Below are 18816 nucleotides of genomic sequence, written 5' to 3' on the forward strand. Positions count from 1 at the left end.
CCCGATATGTCTGCAGCAGTGGATTTGTAGTAGGATTACAATCATGTGACCGTCAGCAGGCAGCTGACGCCTGTTGCCATGGTTACAGTGACACCGTGTCGCTATCTGACAATGAGACAGAAATCTTTAACAAATCCGTGGATCCAGACTATAAGCCGCATCACTGCCAAAATCTAATCACTTGGTCCTTGTGTCATTTTTGACCTACTCTGAAAATTTCATCCAAATCTATCAGCTAGTTTTGAGTAATGTTGCTAACGGACAGACAGACAACTGTAAGTCGATCATCACATACCTCCGTCGTTCCTTGATGGAGCAATAAAATCAGTGTGATTCTTCCCAGTGAATATAATGGCAGTGATGTAAGATGATGTATGTTGAATAAAGCTTACATAGAGACACACAAAAAGCAAACACACTGTGTTTCTCATGATGTGGATGACCTTCCATGTTGACTCCACAAATATGAACAACTATATTGTCCTCCAGATGCTCCACGGCGGGCCTCTGTGTCAGTGAGTCCATCTGCTGAGATAATGGAGGGAAGTTCAGTGAATCTGACCTGCAGCAGTGATGCTAACCCAGCAGCTAACTACACCTGGTACAGGGAGAATGAAGACTCACCAAAAGCATTGGGACAGACCTTCACCATCACTCACGCCACACCAAAACACAGTGGGAAATATTACTGTGAAGTCAGAAACAGCAGAGGACACCGTAACCGCTCCTTAGATTTGATCATTGTGCCTGGTAGGTCTCACGACTCTACATCCACTACCACAAACCAGTCAAAGTACGATGTACTAAAAGTAGGGTGGTATTAAATGGACTTGCTCTTACATAGCACTTTTCTACTCATCAGAGTACTCAATGCGCTTTTACAACAATTGCTCCCATTCACCCACTAATGTGCAGGTTGCTAATCATCAGTCAGTATACATTCATACACCAGTGGAACAGTCACTGATAGGCAATTCGGGGTTCAGAATTTTGCCCGAGGAAACTTCGGCATGCAGCGCATGACTAGGCGAGAACGGGAATCGAACCACCGACCCTTTGATCATTGGCCAACCCGCTCTACCACCTGATCCACAGCCGCCCCACATTCATACATTTAGTCACACAACCTAACTTTTTCTTAAGCACCCAAGCTGAAAAAAGATAAATTTGTAAATCAAATAGTTTTCCACAGAAGCACTGATCTTGCCCAGAGATTGGAGTTAAATGGTAACCATTTATCACAGCATCAATCACCTGTTTCCACTCTTACTGCTAGGTACTGATACTACATAAAGGCCAGTTCATGCTTTTCTTGTCTGCAACCATGTGTGTTTCATATCCACAAATGTACGGGTAATGTAAATTTTGCCACCTGCCCAAATCTGTATTTAGCCCAAAATTTATTACCACATGGACGTCTGCGCTATGACTGCACATGAACCAGGAAAATAAGTGGTACCTAGATGACTGCTAAGAGGAGAAACCGTGAAAAGTGATTCTCCATCATCCACAATTCTATTATGCATCATTAAAGAGTTGTAACTGAAATAGTTGAAAACAAAATTTGGAAGTGCATAAGCTTTAACTCAGTGTGTTTATCTACCTTTAATTTGAGGGCAAATATAACCGTTCGCATAACATCCATTCACTGGCCTGTACAGAAGGATGTGGAAAGTATAACCTTAAGGCCTTTAGGTTCATTCTTTATGGTGTCTTTGTTGAAACATTTTGGTTTATAGAGAATTTAACTTCGTAATTGGCTCCAAAAGTGAGACCATGTTGGAAATGACATAAACAAACATCAAAAGATTGTAAAACACTGAGATTTTTCCTAACAATGAATTGTCCAAAACTATTCTAAGCCCTTAAAATTGTCATAATTTCAAAGGCCTTTTCAAATGCTACTGATATTTTCTACCCTGCTGCTGGATATTTGAATACACTATAGATTGAGAACAACTCATACAGTTGTTCTACAGTTCATTTCTAGTCAATTACAAATTAAAACCAAAGAACCTTGTGGGATTGCTGTAATGGTTCACTGGAGTGAGAGAGTTATGTGTTATGGATGTTTATGAGATGAGAGCTATGGGGATATAAAGCTTTATCTAAACATTTTAAAGTGCAAACAATCATCAAAAGTACAAGTTCCACACTGTGAAAAATCTCCAAAGATGTGGTAGGAAGCTGAACATGACCTCAATGATGTCAAGAACTGTAGTACAAGAGGCTGAAGAAGAATCCAAAAATCACAACTGAGGCAGTTCTGGTAGCCTCAATTAGCTCAGTTAGCCTTTGCAAAAGCTCACCTGGACCACAAAGATGGCTTTTGTTCATCAGCTCTATGGCTCGAATATTTTGACACATAGAGATGGCTTTTGTTTGGAGAAATAAAGGAGCATTCAAATGTAAGAGCACCATTATTCTCACCACAGCCTCCTCTAGATTGAAGGGTTTTAGTCAGGCCCATTCAAATCCCAATTCCACATCTTCTCCCTGCATATAAGAAAAATACCTCCACAGAGAGAGTGAAAGTCCTCACAGAGCCCTCAGAGAGATGTCCACCATCACAACACGTCTGCTCTGGCTAGTAGCACCTAGTCTACCTCAGTACCTGGTTGTGATCAGACGTATCTTCTGAAGAGTCCAAGACATAGTTAATATAGTCCATCTTCTATCCAGAGGACCTCATTTAGACACAGAATCAACTGTTACACAAGCATTATGGAGGACCAGTAAAAAAAAACAACACTCAGAGCACAGTCCTCCACCAAGACTGTTCCTTCCCCAAATGACATTGTCAGACATGAAGCTTTTTTTTTTTTTTTTAGAAATGTAGCATTTATTTATTAATTACTGATGATCAGAAATCACAACAACATAAAATGTGCCCATTTAATATAAATGTACCCACAAACAAAATGACCCTGAGCTGAGCACAGGTGTGTGTTATGCATGTGTTTGTTATGTACAGATACCGAATCACATCCTAAATATGCATCGGACAGTGGAAATTTATGGGACTCAGAAACACCCCCGTAATTTAATCAGTTGTTCCTTGTATGATTTCCGATGAATAAGTCCCGATAAGTCCGCAGCGGTTGATTTGTAGTTTTGCAATCATGTGATCGTCAGCAGGCAGCTGACATAGTGTTCACTTGTTGTCATGGTTGCAGTGATGCTGTGACGCTATTTTGATATGATAGAGAAGTGTTAAACAAATCTGTGGATCCAGACCATAAGCCTCATCACTGGTAAAATCTAACCGTTTGGTCCCTGTGTCATTTCTGACCTTCCCTGAAAATTTTATCCAAATCCGTTTGCATCCGTCTGTTTTTGAGTAATGATGCTAACAGACAGACAGACAGACAGACAGACAGACAGACAGCGATCGTCACATAACTCCGCCGCATTTCTTAGTGGAGTAATAATGTTCTATGTAATGAGGAGCACAAACAAAACAGTTTAAATGAATCATTCTTTAGAAGGCAGTTGATTGAAGATCTATTATTTCACATTAAATTCTGTGTTGCCAAACATCCCATAATTCAAAAATATTCACTGTTTCTGTTTAATCTTTGTTTCCCAGGACCTTTGAAATCAGCAGCTGTTGGATCAATCACTGTTATTGTTCTGGTTATCATATTCCTGTCTGCCTTTCTATTGATTAGGTGAGTTGTTCAGATTTACTGCAACATGCAGGAAGGAATTTTAAATTTAGTCAGTTGTTTCGAGATGTCATTTGATGATTCATTTGTTTGCCCACTCCTTGTTCTATCCAGAAGACAGTGGTCCTTGAAAAAAACCTCAGAGTCCAGAGAGAACGCGGATAATACAGCACAGGTATGGAAAGATTTCTGATGTCACTGAAAAATTGATTAAAACAGTGCTTTTGTTCTTTTATTTGCTGCCTTTTTACCGTCCTTCTTTTTTCCATCTTATTGATTTGTGTTTGATAAAACGCGAAGCCTTTTATTTGTATCCGTCACTGTGTTTGTTTTCTGTTGTAGATGATCCTGTGCTATGTAGATAGATAGATTAAACCTTTATTAATCCCACAGCGGGGAAATGGTTTTGATAAACACTGTTGTAATGTAAATGGTTGTATTTATATAGCACTTTTGTCCAAAGCACTTTACATGATACATCACATTCACCCATTCACACGCTGATGGCGTAAGCTGCCATGCAAGGCGCTAACCACAGCCCACCAGGAGCAATTAGGGATTAGGTGTCTTGCTCAGGTGTCTTGCTATGTCACGAGCTCAACGGGCTGAGGATCAAACCAGCAACCTTCCAGTTACAAGACAGCCACTCGTCCCACTGAGCCCATGTTTTGGCCCTTTCTTTAGTGTGGATGTATATTACTGTTCAAAAGCTTGGGGTCATTTAGAAATGATGTTATTGTTGAAAGAAAAGCAGTTTTTTGGAAAGAAGATAACATTAAATGAATCAGAAATACAGTCCAGACATTGTTAATGTGGTAAATGACTATTCTAGCTGGAAACAGCTGATTTTTAATGGAATATCTCCATAGGGGTACAGAGGAACATTTCCAGCAACCATCACTCCTGTGTTCTAATGCTACATTGTGTTAGCTAATGGTGTTGAAAGGCTAATTGATGATTAGAAAACTATTGTGCAGTTCTATTAGTACATGAATAAAAGTGTGAGTTTTCAGGGAAACCATGGCATGGTCTGTGTGACCCCAAACTTTTGAACAATAGTGTATACTGTATGTCCTTATCAACTCATACACATTTCTTTGTCCATACTGTGAGGATGTGATTCAGCTGGTAGAGTAAGATACCCCCCTTAATCCTTCAGTATTCACATTTCATAGCAAAACATAAAATTATGTTTTAAAACTTGTAGCACACTGACCTGTGTACCTGAGCTCTGTTGTTAATGAGATATTTACCTTTCAGCAGGATGTAGACCCACAATACGACATCCCTTCACCTGCAGTGAAGAGAGAACCGGCAGAGCAGCAGGACGACCTTTACTACAGCAGTGTTCGTTTCTTTAAGAAGCAGGAAGATCCCCTCTACTCCAACATTATGCTAGCTTGGCCCAACAAACAAAAGGAGGAAGAGGAGGAGGATGTGGAGTACACTGCTGTCAACTTTAACAATGGCAGTCCAGGGTGAGGTGAACTATTCTTGAATGGAGCAATGTTTAATTCCTTCCATCATGTTGCCGTGTTTTGAAATCTATTCTTTTTTTAACCCCTTGACGCCTATTGTCGCGAATTCGCAACGTATCACTTTCATTCAAACTGCAGCTGAGATAGAGTATCCATTCCCTGAATGCTGCTTTGTGCATATTTAATACGTACCTAGGAACCTTTTACAAGCACTGGTTTCTAGTAGGACTGGTCAGACTGGGATCTAATTATGATATATCTGTTGTTGTTGTTATTATTATTATTGTTAATGTTATAGATCTGTTCTATATGTGTAGACAAATTAATATCCACTTATTTTAGCATCAGCTGGAAAAAAAAACACAAATTATTATTTTTATTTAATTGTAAATAAATTCAGGTGTCAAGGGGTTCAGGGTGTTGTTAATGTTTGTTTCTAATTATCAGTCCTTATCTTCATGAAGTGTGTTTTGTTCTGACAGACGGAGTCGTCAGGAAGCTGTGGAGAACCCGTCAGCAGTGTACAGCACAGTCAACAAAAACCACAGACTATGAACACAAATCTATGTCCCTCTTCTAACCCTACATGTTTGATGTTTCCATGAAGATGTTACAGCAGTTTAGACATGTAGACAGAGAAAACAGAGTTTGTGCTGGTGTTTACCTTGTAAACAGGACTTTACAGATATTTATGTATAAACAGTCTCAATCAGTTCACACATGTGGTTCCTTGATGCACCGTTGTTGGTAGCCTAGTCTCACTGAAGCAATGTATTTTTGAAAAAGTTACCATGTATATAGCGAGCGGAGAGGACAAAGCTGTAGCCTAATGGAACCTGTAATAGCTTTTTTTCTTCTTCCTGGCCTCTGATTGGCCAATATTGCTCTGGAGTTTAGGCTTATATCACCGCCTCTTGGCTCACCATGCTCTGAACGATGCTAGTTTTGTGTTTATATGTGGAGGGAGACTTTCTGGGGGAACAGTAGAGAAAGAACCCTTTTTGTTGAAGAAAAAAAAACTTGTGTATGTGTGGACTAGGCCTTAAAGTGATTTTTATTTTCTGTGTTTTGTTTTGTGTTTTCAGTACGTGGCTTATTTTACACCCTTTCATCCTCTTTGGCAATACTTTCATAAACTGTCTTGACTGCACTGATCTATATTGTTGATATTCTACTAAATAAACAGATTAATTTAATAAGTAGACCATTCAGATGTCATGTTATGTATGTTATAAAGAAAATAAATGATAGATTATTGTGTAGAAACAGCATCAATAACTTTTTAAGAAATTTTTAAGCATGGTTGTATGCAGACGACTGTGTTCTGTATTTCTTGCTTTTTCTTGTTTAAATGTTTTAGATGAATAAAGTCTCCTCTCCTGTCCACTGTGTTTACAACCATCAACAGACACATTTAAGAGCTCTGAATAATAAATCAAGAAACGGTGCATCGCTGCTTTAAATTTGGCTTCCAGAAGGATAAACAGGACCATGTCACTGGTATTGTCCACCACATTAAACACAACTGATGTATTGGGAGCACATTTTTTTACAGTTACTGAATGACAAATATACCAAGATGTTCTACTGCACTTGGTTTTATTTTTGGTTTTTACCTAAAAACTTCTACTCAGCTATGTTACAGACAGCTAATTTCACACAATTTCAAACCTAAGTTTGGTACATTATTCTGATGGAACTACGCGACACGTTCAAGGACTGATGGAAAGTTGAAAATCCGATCAATTCTTTCTGTGTTTGTGGTTTCTGGCTGATAATCATCAGTCATTTTGGTGATTTTTTTTAAAGAAGAAAAGAGAAAAAAAATTTTTAGAGAAAAAAACCCATCAGTGATAAACATCAACTATTTGGATTCACATTCATGACAAAGACTTTTTAAATGGGTTTAAGATTATCTCTCAAGAAGTTAAAGCAGATTTATTTGAGATAGTGGTGGTACAGAGACCAACAGGCCAACAATGAGCCTCTCTTTTTTACACACTGCAGTATTCTGGGAGGTTCATGCAGTCTTCATTTCATCTCAGACATGTACAGTTATTCAAATCTTAGGACCAGCTGACATAAAGAGGAAGGAAGTCAGAACAGATCTTATGATTATGGACGACCACAGAGGTGACAGGTTTTCGTTTGACACCACATCCTCATCTGCAGTCTATCACAGCCTATAGACCCTGATATCAACCTTCTGACATGGTAATGGAGAGCAGAGCAGAGATGAGTTTGATAGCAGCTGTGAGAAGATTTGTTGTCATCGTTCTCCATGTGTCAGGTATCAAAAATCTACGTTTCCATTTTAGGAAATTCATGACATTTGTCTTTATTTGTCATAGTTACTGGTCACTTTTTGAATGATCGTAAAAAGTGATTCAATGATTGCATGTGACCTTTTAGACTCTGCAACACCACTTGCTGTTAACGCTCAGTTATAAAATTCATCAAAATTGAGTAGATTTTAGAAGAAACTTTCTAAGCATGTGGCTGGATTTTCCTTAAAGTAAAAAAAGGGACTCTTTCCAAGACAAAGGGTGTCATGACGCAGCTGTACTACTAATAGAACGTTATTTTATACACATTATACACATTATTGTGAGCACATTATATATTCATGTCAGGATAATCTGATGTGGTGCCAGGGCAAATATTGGTTACTGTCTGCAGCCAATAGGGTTTCATTATCATTCTATACATGTGTATTTAACCTTGTAAGCTCAGTTCATGCTTTGATTTTCTGACTTTAATGTGCTATTTCTGCAAAATTACTGAGATTCAGTGGTGTCAAGATATCACAAGCTGGCGTCTAAGAGTTTCACAGATGCATTTTATCTCTACTTTCAGACAGGAAACAAACCAAGCAAGTGGAACATTTTTTTTCACACCCTTTTTCACACTCTTCTTCCACACCCTACCAACAACCATTATTCTGCTTCCTGTTTTTTCAGTATAAGTGCATTGAAGTTGGAGACTCTCAACTGTCAGGAAGTCTAAGAATTCAATCAGATTTACTACATTTGTTTTCCTAACTTGCAGGGTTTTTGAAACTGGTCCATGTTACCTCTCACATCTAATGTTATCATTCACTGGATTGTTGTTTCTGATGTGTTGCAGTCGTGAGTGGGCAGAACGGATGGGGAGTGACTTACACTTCCCCTCACATCTGTGCCTTGAAAGGATCAACTGTGGACTTAAGCTGCTCCTACACATACCCAACCAGAATAAACAACCATGTTACAACAGTTGAGAAAACATTCTGGTTCACTGAACTGCAAGACAAAGAAGCTTTGGATCTCAGAGCAGATTCAGAGTTTGCAGGTCGTGTGCAGTATCTCTGTGGTAAAAACAGCTGCACTCTGAGAATCACAGACCTGAGAAACAGTGACTCTGCTGTGTACAAGTTCATGTTCATAACAAACCAACAAGATGGAAGTTATACTGATCAACTTGGAGTCACTTTATCTGTCAATGGTAATATTTTTTTCTTGGAAACTGCTCCACTGAATATCTGTGTGTGTTATCGTGAGTGTATGCTAACAGGTTGATCTTTTCAAGCTATTTCTGCTTCATTTCAAATGTAGATCTACAGGTGCAGACAAGTGAATCATCGCTGTGCAAGATCGAACCTTGTACATGGTCAAAGTTGACGTGTCACAGCGGTTGTCAACCTCTTTATGCTTCCTACATCTGGTACATGAATGGGAAGATGATCTGGGAAACATCACTTTATAGTGGCTACTTTTACTCTGAGAACAGCATTGCCTGTTCTGTAAGAGGAAATGAGACTTTCTCCTCTCCTTCAGTGTGTGAGTTTACTCCAGTCTTACACTAACATGCTGCTGTTTTGCCTAATGTGCTGCACAATGACTTCATGTGTCTCTCTGTCTACAGTAAAACAACCAACCAATTACTGCTGTAAAAACTATAGTTTGTAATGAATAATTTTTTTCAGGTATCTATGGTAAGTCATGCAACAAAGTGGTCTACGCTGAGAGAAGCATCTGTGCCTTCAGGGGCTCATCAGTGAACATTTCTTGTACATTCAATCAGTTTGTTCAGTTATGGGCTGAAGAAAAATTCTGGTTCCGTGTGGCACCTCGCTGGCAAAGATCAAAATCTCCTCTGGACCTTAGAAAAGACTTCCAATATGCACAGCGCACTCAACTCTTTGAAAAATATAGAGGAGGCTCCATTCTGAGAATCAATGACCTGAGAGACACGGATTCAGCAGAATATCGCTTCACGTTCAAAGGATCAAGGTTTGAGTGGGGGAGTGATTTACCTGGAACCACTCTGACTGTAACAGGTACTGTGAACAACGATTACACTACTGTTCAAAAAGTTTCAGGTCACCTGGAGAATTTCATGTTTTCCATGAAAACACACTTTTATCCATGTGTTAACATAACTGCACAAAGGTTTTCTAATCATCAATTACCCTTTCAACACCATTATCTAACACAATGTAGCATTAGAACAGGAGTGATGGTTGCTGGAAATGTTCCTCTGTACCCCTATGGAGATATTCCATTAAAAATCAGTCACTTTCAGCTAGAATAGTCATTTACCACATTAACAATGTCTAGACTGGATTTCTGATTCATTTAATGCTATCTTCACTGAAAAAAATTCTGGACATTTCTAACTACCACCACCATGTTTCACTGCTGGTATCATGTTCTTATGGTGGAATGTAGTTTTAGCTTCGCACCAGATGTAACAGACCCATGTCTACCAGAAAGTTCCACATTGGACTCATCAGTCCACAGGATATTATCCCAAAAGTCTTGGGGCTCATCTAGATATTTTTTTGCAAATACCGGACGTAGCCGTTATGTTCTTTTTGGTTTGATCCTTTAACTCTCCCATGGTTCCATTTCCTCTCAGAGTTTTCCTTATTGTGGAATCATGTAGACGGACCTTAACCAAGAGCAGTGAGGTCTGCAGATCTTTAGGTGTTCCTCTGGGTTCTTTTGTGACCTGGGTTAGATGTGAATGTCTTGGAGAAATGTTGGAAGGCCGTCCACTCCTAGGAAGGTTCTCCACTTTTCCATGTTTCTACATAAAGTCTCTCACGTTTCTCTGGAGTCCCAGAGCCTCAGCAATGACTTTAAGTTTGTTTGATGATCTGAAAACTTTAAAGTGTGATAAATATGCAGAAATAGAACATAATTTGTAGGAGGGCGAATTGTTTTTCATAGCACAGTAAACCTTGTACTTACAGTCTTGAAGGCTTCTCTTGATTGGAGACTTTGATGATAATATGTCTACCTATCGAAAAGTATTCTTGACTTTCTTAACCACTTTAAATGCCATCTATGTCCTTCCAGACCTTTTGTTGTTGCTGAGCTCACCAAAGAAAGAACCAAGTTACTGATTTGCTCAATCCAAGGTTTCTGCTGTTTCTCTGATGGATCTGTTTTGTGTTTTTTAGCCTAATGATGACCTCTTTTACTTCCTATGACCACATTTTCAAATTTTTCATGACCAGCTACCAAATGAAAATTCCATTAACATCTGAAACTGCTATTCAGTCAATTGCTGATTACTTTTGAGGCAAATTCTGAAAGTTGTGTCAAATACTTGTAGACCAGACAGAAACATTTGTAATGTGGATGTTAGCATTTAGCTGTATGACAGCTTTATATTCTCTGTCCGGTAGTGCTGTGTGTTGTTGAAAGTTCATTTTACGTGACATTTCTCTCTCATTTAAATTGACAGTCCCAGATATACAGGTGCAGGTGATCTGGTCTTCCTCTGGTCCAAAGCTTATTTGTCACAGCAACTGTTTTCCTCCTGGTCATTTGACCTTTGTCTGGTACAAGAATGAAACAAGAATTCAAGAAGAAACCTCTTATTCTTACAGCAAACACATTGATCCAGCAGATCGTTATTCCTGCTCCTACAAGGGTCACCAATCTCTTCCAGTGTGTGAGTTTACTACACAAAATCAAAAAAAAAAAAAAATTCATCTTCAAAGTAGCTACATTTTTTATTTAATTATTTTACAGAAACAATGAATTAGAGGAGTGCAGTTCTTGTATGTGAAGTGATATTTACCTGCTGCTAATTAGTCATATTTTTTCATCAGGACAAAGCGAAATCCAGAGTGAATACTGGACATAGTTTTATCAGGTGGATGCAAACACAACTTCAGATCAAAATATGGCTTCATATCTGCTGGATCTGTAATGAGACCACTGTTTGTTCAAGTCTTCCATGTAAACTTTATGAGATGTGCTGCTGCCACCAAGTGGCAAAAACAAGTAAAGCTGTCATTCTGGGTTTAGCCGACGAGTTCAAAACACATGAATCACTGCAGTGTCCACAGTCTTACTAACCGACTAAATATGACATTTATTCACTCACACATTGTACATAAGTACTATGGAAGAACACTTCAGCAGCCATTCAAGATTACAAACCCTGGATAGTGAATGTGGAGGTCCTGGAGGTGTGGTGACCAAATGTCACATGCATCTTAATTGGAATTGGAAGGAGCACAGTTTTTTCAAAGTGCCCCTGTTTTGTCCACACAAAGTTGTACATGTCTGCAGCTGATCAACACTTGGTGGCAGTAACACAAAGAAGTTTGGCAAATACTAATTTAAACCTGCTGAATCTACATAATAGGTAGTATGAAAACAACAGAAAATGAACAGAATACTTTGAATTTTTTTTGTTTGTTTAAAAATCCAAGGCATTCTGTACCTATGTAAGTTACCTTATAATAATATCTTATTTAAATGCATTGTGGGCATGCTTGGGTTCACAGTGATAGCTTCAATTCAATTTGCTGAATATTGTGAATTATTTCTTTAAATATAGAACAGAATAACTAAACTGACCAGCAGTTGAGAGGAAAAACAATTGGCCACTGGAAATATCAAAACAGTGACAGAGAGATAGCAGATACATAACTCACAGAAACATGAAATAAACACAAAATTAATGAAAAATACAATGAGATGCGACAGTCGGTATAATCAGTGTCTTCTATGTTCAAATCCTCTAGATTCTCCAAAGGTTCCCTTATTGTTGATGAGTTCCTCTGGTGAAATTATGAAGGGAAGTTCAGTGACTCTGACCTGCAGCAGTGATGCTAACCCAGCAGCTAATTACACCTGGTACAAGGAGAACCAAACACTGCTCCATAAAGAAACACCACTCATCTTGAGCTCCATCCAGTCCTCAGACTCCGGAGAGTATTACTGTACAGCTGAGAACGAGCTCGGGCAGATGGCATCTAAATGTGTCTTCATTAATGTAAAATGTGAGTAAAAACCACTTCTGTAATGCAACAAGTAGCTTAAATCTTAAATTTCTGGCTTGCTTTGCATTGCAGATAATGAATTATGAAAATCTATGTAAACTTTTCTACTAGATGGTCCAGAAACCTCTTCTTTGTCAGTGAGTCCATCTGGTGAGATAATGGAGGGAAGTTCAGTGACTCTGACCTGCAGCAGTGATGCTAACCCAGCAGCTAACTACACCTGGTACAAGGAGAACCAAATACTGCTTCAAGGACCAGAAGATATTTATCATTTTACGTCCGTCAGCTCTGAGGACAGAGGAACCTACTGCTGCAAGGCTGAGAATCTTTATGGAGAGATCAACTCTACATCTCTGTTCTTAGATGTGCAATGTGAGTAAAAAGGATCAAGGAGATTTTGTAATGTAAAGATGAGTCGATGGATGCCATGTTATATAGAAGCAATGCCAAGGCTTTACTGAAAAGTAGTAATTATGGTTGTGGAAAATAAGTCAAAAAAATTCATAGAAATATCACAAACTGTCTCTGCCTTTCCTTTATGCTGGTACTTAACTCGTCTGTCCACAAAATCTCATGAGTTGCGTTTCTTTATATCTCTCACCAGATGCTCCAAAGCTTCCCTCTGTGTCAGTGAGTCCATCTGGTGAGATAATGGAGGGAAGCTCAGTGAATCTGACCTGCAGCAGTGATGCTAACCCAGCAGCTAATTACACCTGGTACAAGGAGAATGAAAACTCTCCAAAAGCATCAGGACAGACCTTCACCATCACTGACTTTAGAGCTGAACACAGTGGGAATTATTACTGTGAAGCTCAGAACACCAGAGGATGTCAAAAGTCCACCTCACATCCAGTTTTTGTGGCAGGTAAATTATGTGCATCCACCTACACAGACCTGATTATTTTTGATTTTCAATCAAGGATTAGACAAACATAACAGATGCAGGACTTTTTAGTCAGTGTACAGTGGCTTTCTGAATGGTTTGATGAGTATGAAAATGATCTAAACACAATCAAGCATCCTCAAGATCCCAAATTAGCTTCCCGTTCTTCCTTCTGACTCTCCAGGCTCTGGTAAATCAGCAGCTTTGGGATCAGTCATCTCTGTCCTGCTGGCTGTCACACTCATCACTGTCCTGTTTTGGATTAGGTGAGAAATTCTACATCACTATGATTTTGTTCACTAATGTCAAAGTTTTTGTCACACTTTTTCTGAGCTAATGATTGAATCCATCTATTTCATTCCTTTGCTGTGCGCAGAAGGAACAAGTGCTTCACACAGCAATGTAAGGGTGAAGAGAGGCCTGTCAACAGAGCACAGGTGAGAAAGTTCAAGTAGTCCAGAGCAACAAACAAACAAACAAAAACAGCCCAACATTTCAGTTGCCAACAAGAAACTTGTCGAGTTTCCTGTGTAACTTCCATATTTGCTGTGATTTCATTCATCATAACGGTTTTCCTTCACCAGATTTTGAAAAATTTAACATGTCTGATCAGTAAATAATGCATCCAGAGCTTTTATCCAGCATGTCTCACCCGATCTGACACATGATCGGCTGCCTGATAAAGAGCAACAGTAAAGCAATAAAACAAATGTCTCAGATATGATGAGTGAACATGTATTTGTGAAGTTTCTGTAGATTCTCAGTCAGCCAGGTCATGGTGATCATAGGAGCTTCACTAGAAACCAACTGGACTTCTCTTGTAGGTTCTTGAAGATGTTTCACCTTCATCCAAGGTTCATCTTCAGTTCTCATTGACTAATATGGAGATAGAGAATTTATAGTCACTCCAGGTCACATGGCTGATGACCCATTAATGACCAGGACTCACTGCCTCCACGTGTAAACTGATGTGAAACCAGGAGGTCCACACTGAGGCATGTGAGTCCTGAGTCGTTAATGGTACCTGGAGTTCCATTAATGACCCCAGGTCCCCCACCAACACCAGCTGCCCAAATACTGGCTCCAGTAAAATACACAATTCATTCAAGAAACTAGGCTACCAGCCCAAGACGCTACACCAGAATCCCCATTAGAACAGTCACTATCCTTGGCAGTTTAGTCAGAACTAAAGACCATCCTTGGATAATGGTGAAATTTCTTCAAGAACCTCCAACATAAGTCTACTGTAGTTGATTTTTACTTTGTACCGGTATTTGTGACATGTCACAAAGAAACATAATCGAGCAGAAAATATGCTTCCTTCAAAATTTAACTGAGAATGTAGTTTAGTTTTATAACAAAATATCACTGATGAGCATACGGGAGTTTGTCTAAGCAAAGAAGCATTAATTAGTGTCATGGACAGTTGTTTGTCCCATCAAAGTAGGATTAACTGTACAAAAATAGAACACCGAGTAGAAACTCTCAGTACCTGGTGAAGTAGCTGAAGAAAAATCTCCCCTGTTCAGATTCAAAGTGGTATTTTTTCTATAAGTTCAATTTGTTCCACAATGTGTTCAGGTTCTGTTTGTTCCATCAGCTACCTTCAGGTCTGCTGAATAACGTCCTGTCAGCAGAAAGACCACCGGCAGAACAGCAGGATGAGCTCCACTACAGCAGCATCTGCTTCTCTCAGACGCACACAGATGTTCTGTACTCCAACATCAGGCGGGTTCAGCCTCACAGACACGCTGAGGAAGACAAGGAAGAAGAGGATGCTGTTGAATACACTGATGTAAAAGTTGACAGCTCAAGCAGATCATCAGGGTGAGTAGCTCCACTCATGCACTACTGTTCAAAAGTTTAGGGTCACTTAGAAATATCCTTCTATTCTTTCAGTGAAGATAGCATTAAAACAATCAGAAACACAGTCTAGACCAGGAGTCGGCAACCCGCGGCTCCGGAGCCGCATGCGGCTCTTTCAGCCCTCTGTTGTGGCTCCCTGTAACTTTGAAAAATAAATTGCTCTGCCTTTCAGGCGCGTTTCAATGCATTTTAATATAGAGAGTTTTATTGTGAAATAACCGCTCTTATTTTGACGTGTCACTCGACCGGATGTGCTGCTGGGGTTTTCCCCTGTGACATGAGAGCGCAAAGTTTATGCAGAGAAGATGGAGAAGCAACGCTGGTAGTTTCACATCGTTTTGTACTCAAGAATGGCAAGCCTGTATATTAGAGCTCCACTCCAAGAAAGACACGTCTTGTCTTTGAGTCAAAAGTACTCATGATAGGGTAATACAAGTTGCTCGCAAGAACACCGCTCGATGTCCAGGCAGCAGGTCAGAGAGTCAGAGGAGTGTCTTCTTGGAAAATAGGGCAGCGACTTACTGGAGAAAAGTTATTAGCTTAAGATAAATAGATTTTACAAGTTAAATAGACATTCTCAAAATATTGATTTCCAGCTAACATTACGTAACATATGAGGTCCAGGAGCAAAAATGACATTAACCAGGTAAGATAAATATTAGTGGAAGGGCACAATTTAAAAAATGAATCTATCTAATTAGAGGCTTTGTAATTAATTAATCATGACTGATTAACAAAGGTATAGAGGTAAAAAAGCGATATATGCAGTGTTGTCTTCATTTTAAATGCCAAAAGGATTTTGCGGCTCCCGGTGTTTTCTTTTCTGTGGGAAACTGGTCGAAATGACTCTTTGAGTGTTAAAGGTTGCCGACCCCTGGTCTAGACATTGTGGTAAATGACTATTCTAGCTGGAAACGGCTGATTGTTAATGGAATATCTCCATAGGGGAACATTTCCAGCAACCATCACTCCTGTGTTCTAATGCTACATTGTGTTAGCTAATGGTGTTGAAAGGCTCATTGATGATTAGAAAACCCTTGTGCAGTTATGTTAGCACAAGAATAAAAGTGTGAGTTTTCATGGAAAACGTGAAATTGTCTGGGTGACTCCAAACTTTTGTACAGTCATACAGGTAAAAGAAAACACCTTTTATTGGAAACTGACACTTTGTTTTTTCTTTACAGAAGAAGATGTCACGAGAATGGAGAGGATGTGTTTGCACTGTACAGTACAGTGAACAAAAACTATGTGAACACAACATGAATGTGTCGTTTGTTGTTCATATATGAAATTTTTTTATAGCCACGCTGAAGTCGAAAGCTAAATAACAAAAGTGTTGAGAACTCTATTTGTTGAGGCTTCTTTGGCAACAGCTGCAAGTTATAACAAAATAAAACAACTGTATGTGACCACCACCCCAGAGTAGATCTATAGTTATTGTGTTTTGTCATTTGTGTGTGTGTGTGTTTTCTGTCTTTATGAAAGAAAGAAAGAAAGATAATATGATAGCCTGGTTGGTCGGGCTAAACGAAAACCAAACCACTGCAAGCAGCTTTTCAGTGTCTTAGTTTATTAATTTTTTTTAGCTTTGATGACAGGACAGAAGTGAGAGAGATACAGGAAAAAGGGGGAGACGTGGATCATCAGCTCAACTCTTTAATGTCCCTATTTAGCTCTTTAACCACTTTCTGGATGGATTTTTTTTTGGAACAACAGTTTATTAATTTATTGTCTTGTATATTAAGAACACCGTACTGCACACATACACTCTCTGCATAAATAAATATTATATTCTCTACACGAAAGAACAACAAGTCATTATGATATAAATGATGGGAATTGTTGCATCACAGCCTGTTCACACCTTGCTGATAGATAATGATGTCTCAACCCCAGGGGTGCTGCTCCAATCAAAGGTGTTACAAACATAAGTTTCACATAAATATGTGACACACTCTCATCTCATCAACACATGATGCAATATGAGTAATATGGAAGCTCAGAGGGTCGTATTCCCCGAGCATTTTTATGAAGCCATTCAGTGACCCCTTGTGCCCTGTGGATGAAACCATTGTCATCCTGGAAGAGGCCACTTACATCAGCATAGAAATGTTTCACAACAGGATCGATTTAGTTATTTTGTGTTGGTTTGCAGTGACTCTTCCTTAAAAACCATCAGATCCCATTGTCACATGGAGACAATTTACAATGACTTACATGTATTTGTGTGCGATGATTTCCAATTTAGGAAAGAAAACACCAAAGGCTGTATGATATCTTTAACCTCTTGAGACCTGAGCTTTGGTTGGACTTGCACTTTAGATTTCTTCTAGTTATTTGAGATAAGGAGCAACCAATAAACATAATAAATGTAGAAAATCTAATGTGTGATAATTGGGTTTCTTATATTTTTATATTTAAATTATATGTATATTATATTTGCATTGCTGTTATAATTATTGTTGGCAATATTCAAAATTTTATTATTGTGTTTTTTTTTATTATTGTCATTATTATGAACAATATGATCTCTTTGGGGGGAAAAATGTCCACATATGTCGACGTCAGGTCCTAAGAGCAGTAGCAAAAGCACAGTCACAACTACTAGCGTAAATCATGACTGAATTTCATTTAGCTGTTAACCTCAGGATCCTGGTAGTGTGTATTTAGGCTGACTGTCACACTGTCATAACTCACTGGGACTATCGATCAATCAATAAGTAGAACTTTTGTAAATGATATGATATTTCACAGCTTGGACGTAAACAGTGTAAATGAAGACAAATACAATCTGTAGATCCCACTCGTGTATTCCTGGAATGTTTGAAATGAGAAAATAATGCAATGGTATGACATCTATTATTTAGGACTTGTGTGGTGAAGACTGATACCTGATAAAAGTTGTTTTTGCAGCGTAATTGGTTTAAATAAAAAGACCCCTACTGATACACTGACTGGACACAGCTGAAGAGGTACAATACAGAAAGACTCATGCAGTCAACTAGATAACAATCAATATTTAATGAAAAATGTGGGAAATGGACTGCCTAAAGAACCCATCATAGAGGCACTACAAATCATACAACATATATAATATACAATATACAGGACTCCGACTATGTCGTTTCATTAACTTGTATAACGTCCCTCACTGGTATCAGTGTTTTGTGTTTTATCTGTCATAAAAGCTACATGAACTCACATCTATCGTATCATTAAATTATAGCAGGTAGCATTAGGTATATCTGGCCAGGATTTGAGGTGTTTCTTTCCGATTTGCTGATGTCCACTAAATGATAATGGAAGTGGATAAAATATCATTTAAGCTACTCACACCTTTGAAAACGTGTTTTCAAGGGTCAATTTGATGGCTGAGAAAGTTTAGAACGTAAACCATACGGACACATTTGGCCTGAGCAGCAGATCTTTGGCTTAACTATCGAGCTGCCAGCAGCACCATAAGATGTAAGTCATTCCAATACTTTCTCTGCTTGGTTCTTTCTCTTTACTGTCCCTGTCAAATATACATTATAAAAGCCCAAGATACCCCGATCAGACACAGTGTCATGACCACCTGCCTAATATTGTGTTCGTGCCTCTTTTGCTGCCAGAACAGCCTTGACCCATCAAGGCATG

General features: G+C 38.9%; 2 protein-coding genes across 3 annotated transcripts; both read left to right on the forward strand.

Annotated features, from left to right (window-relative positions):
* Nucleotides 1–376: 376 nt before the first annotated feature.
* LOC110960440 (B-cell receptor CD22-like) lies at nucleotides 377–6665 on the forward strand. 2 transcript variants are annotated; one of them, XM_051946238.1, is made up of 5 exons: nucleotides 377–750; nucleotides 3590–3671; nucleotides 3783–3843; nucleotides 4929–5146; nucleotides 5629–6665. In XM_051946238.1, exons 1-5 carry the CDS (start codon nucleotides 537–539, stop codon nucleotides 5699–5701), a joined length of 648 nt encoding a protein of 215 aa, XP_051802198.1. In that variant the 5' UTR covers nucleotides 377–536; the 3' UTR covers nucleotides 5702–6665. The 2 variants fall into 2 exon arrangements, with proteins under 2 accessions (XP_051802198.1, XP_051802199.1); XM_051946239.1 differs by having other exon boundaries at nucleotides 4932–5146.
* Nucleotides 6666–9992: 3327 nt separating this feature from the next.
* On the forward strand, nucleotides 9993–16587 carry LOC110960439 (B-cell receptor CD22-like). Its single transcript, XM_051945986.1, has 9 exons — nucleotides 9993–10004; nucleotides 10840–11089; nucleotides 12174–12431; nucleotides 12543–12803; nucleotides 13036–13296; nucleotides 13499–13580; nucleotides 13691–13751; nucleotides 14915–15141; nucleotides 16365–16587. Exons 1-9 carry the CDS (start codon nucleotides 9993–9995, stop codon nucleotides 16441–16443), a joined length of 1491 nt encoding a protein of 496 aa, XP_051801946.1. The 3' UTR covers nucleotides 16444–16587.
* Nucleotides 16588–18816: the final 2229 nt, after the last annotated feature.

Source organism: Acanthochromis polyacanthus, chromosome 3 (assembly GCF_021347895.1).
Source record: "Acanthochromis polyacanthus isolate Apoly-LR-REF ecotype Palm Island chromosome 3, KAUST_Apoly_ChrSc, whole genome shotgun sequence".
In the NCBI taxonomy this organism is placed as follows: domain Eukaryota; kingdom Metazoa; phylum Chordata; class Actinopteri; family Pomacentridae; genus Acanthochromis; species Acanthochromis polyacanthus.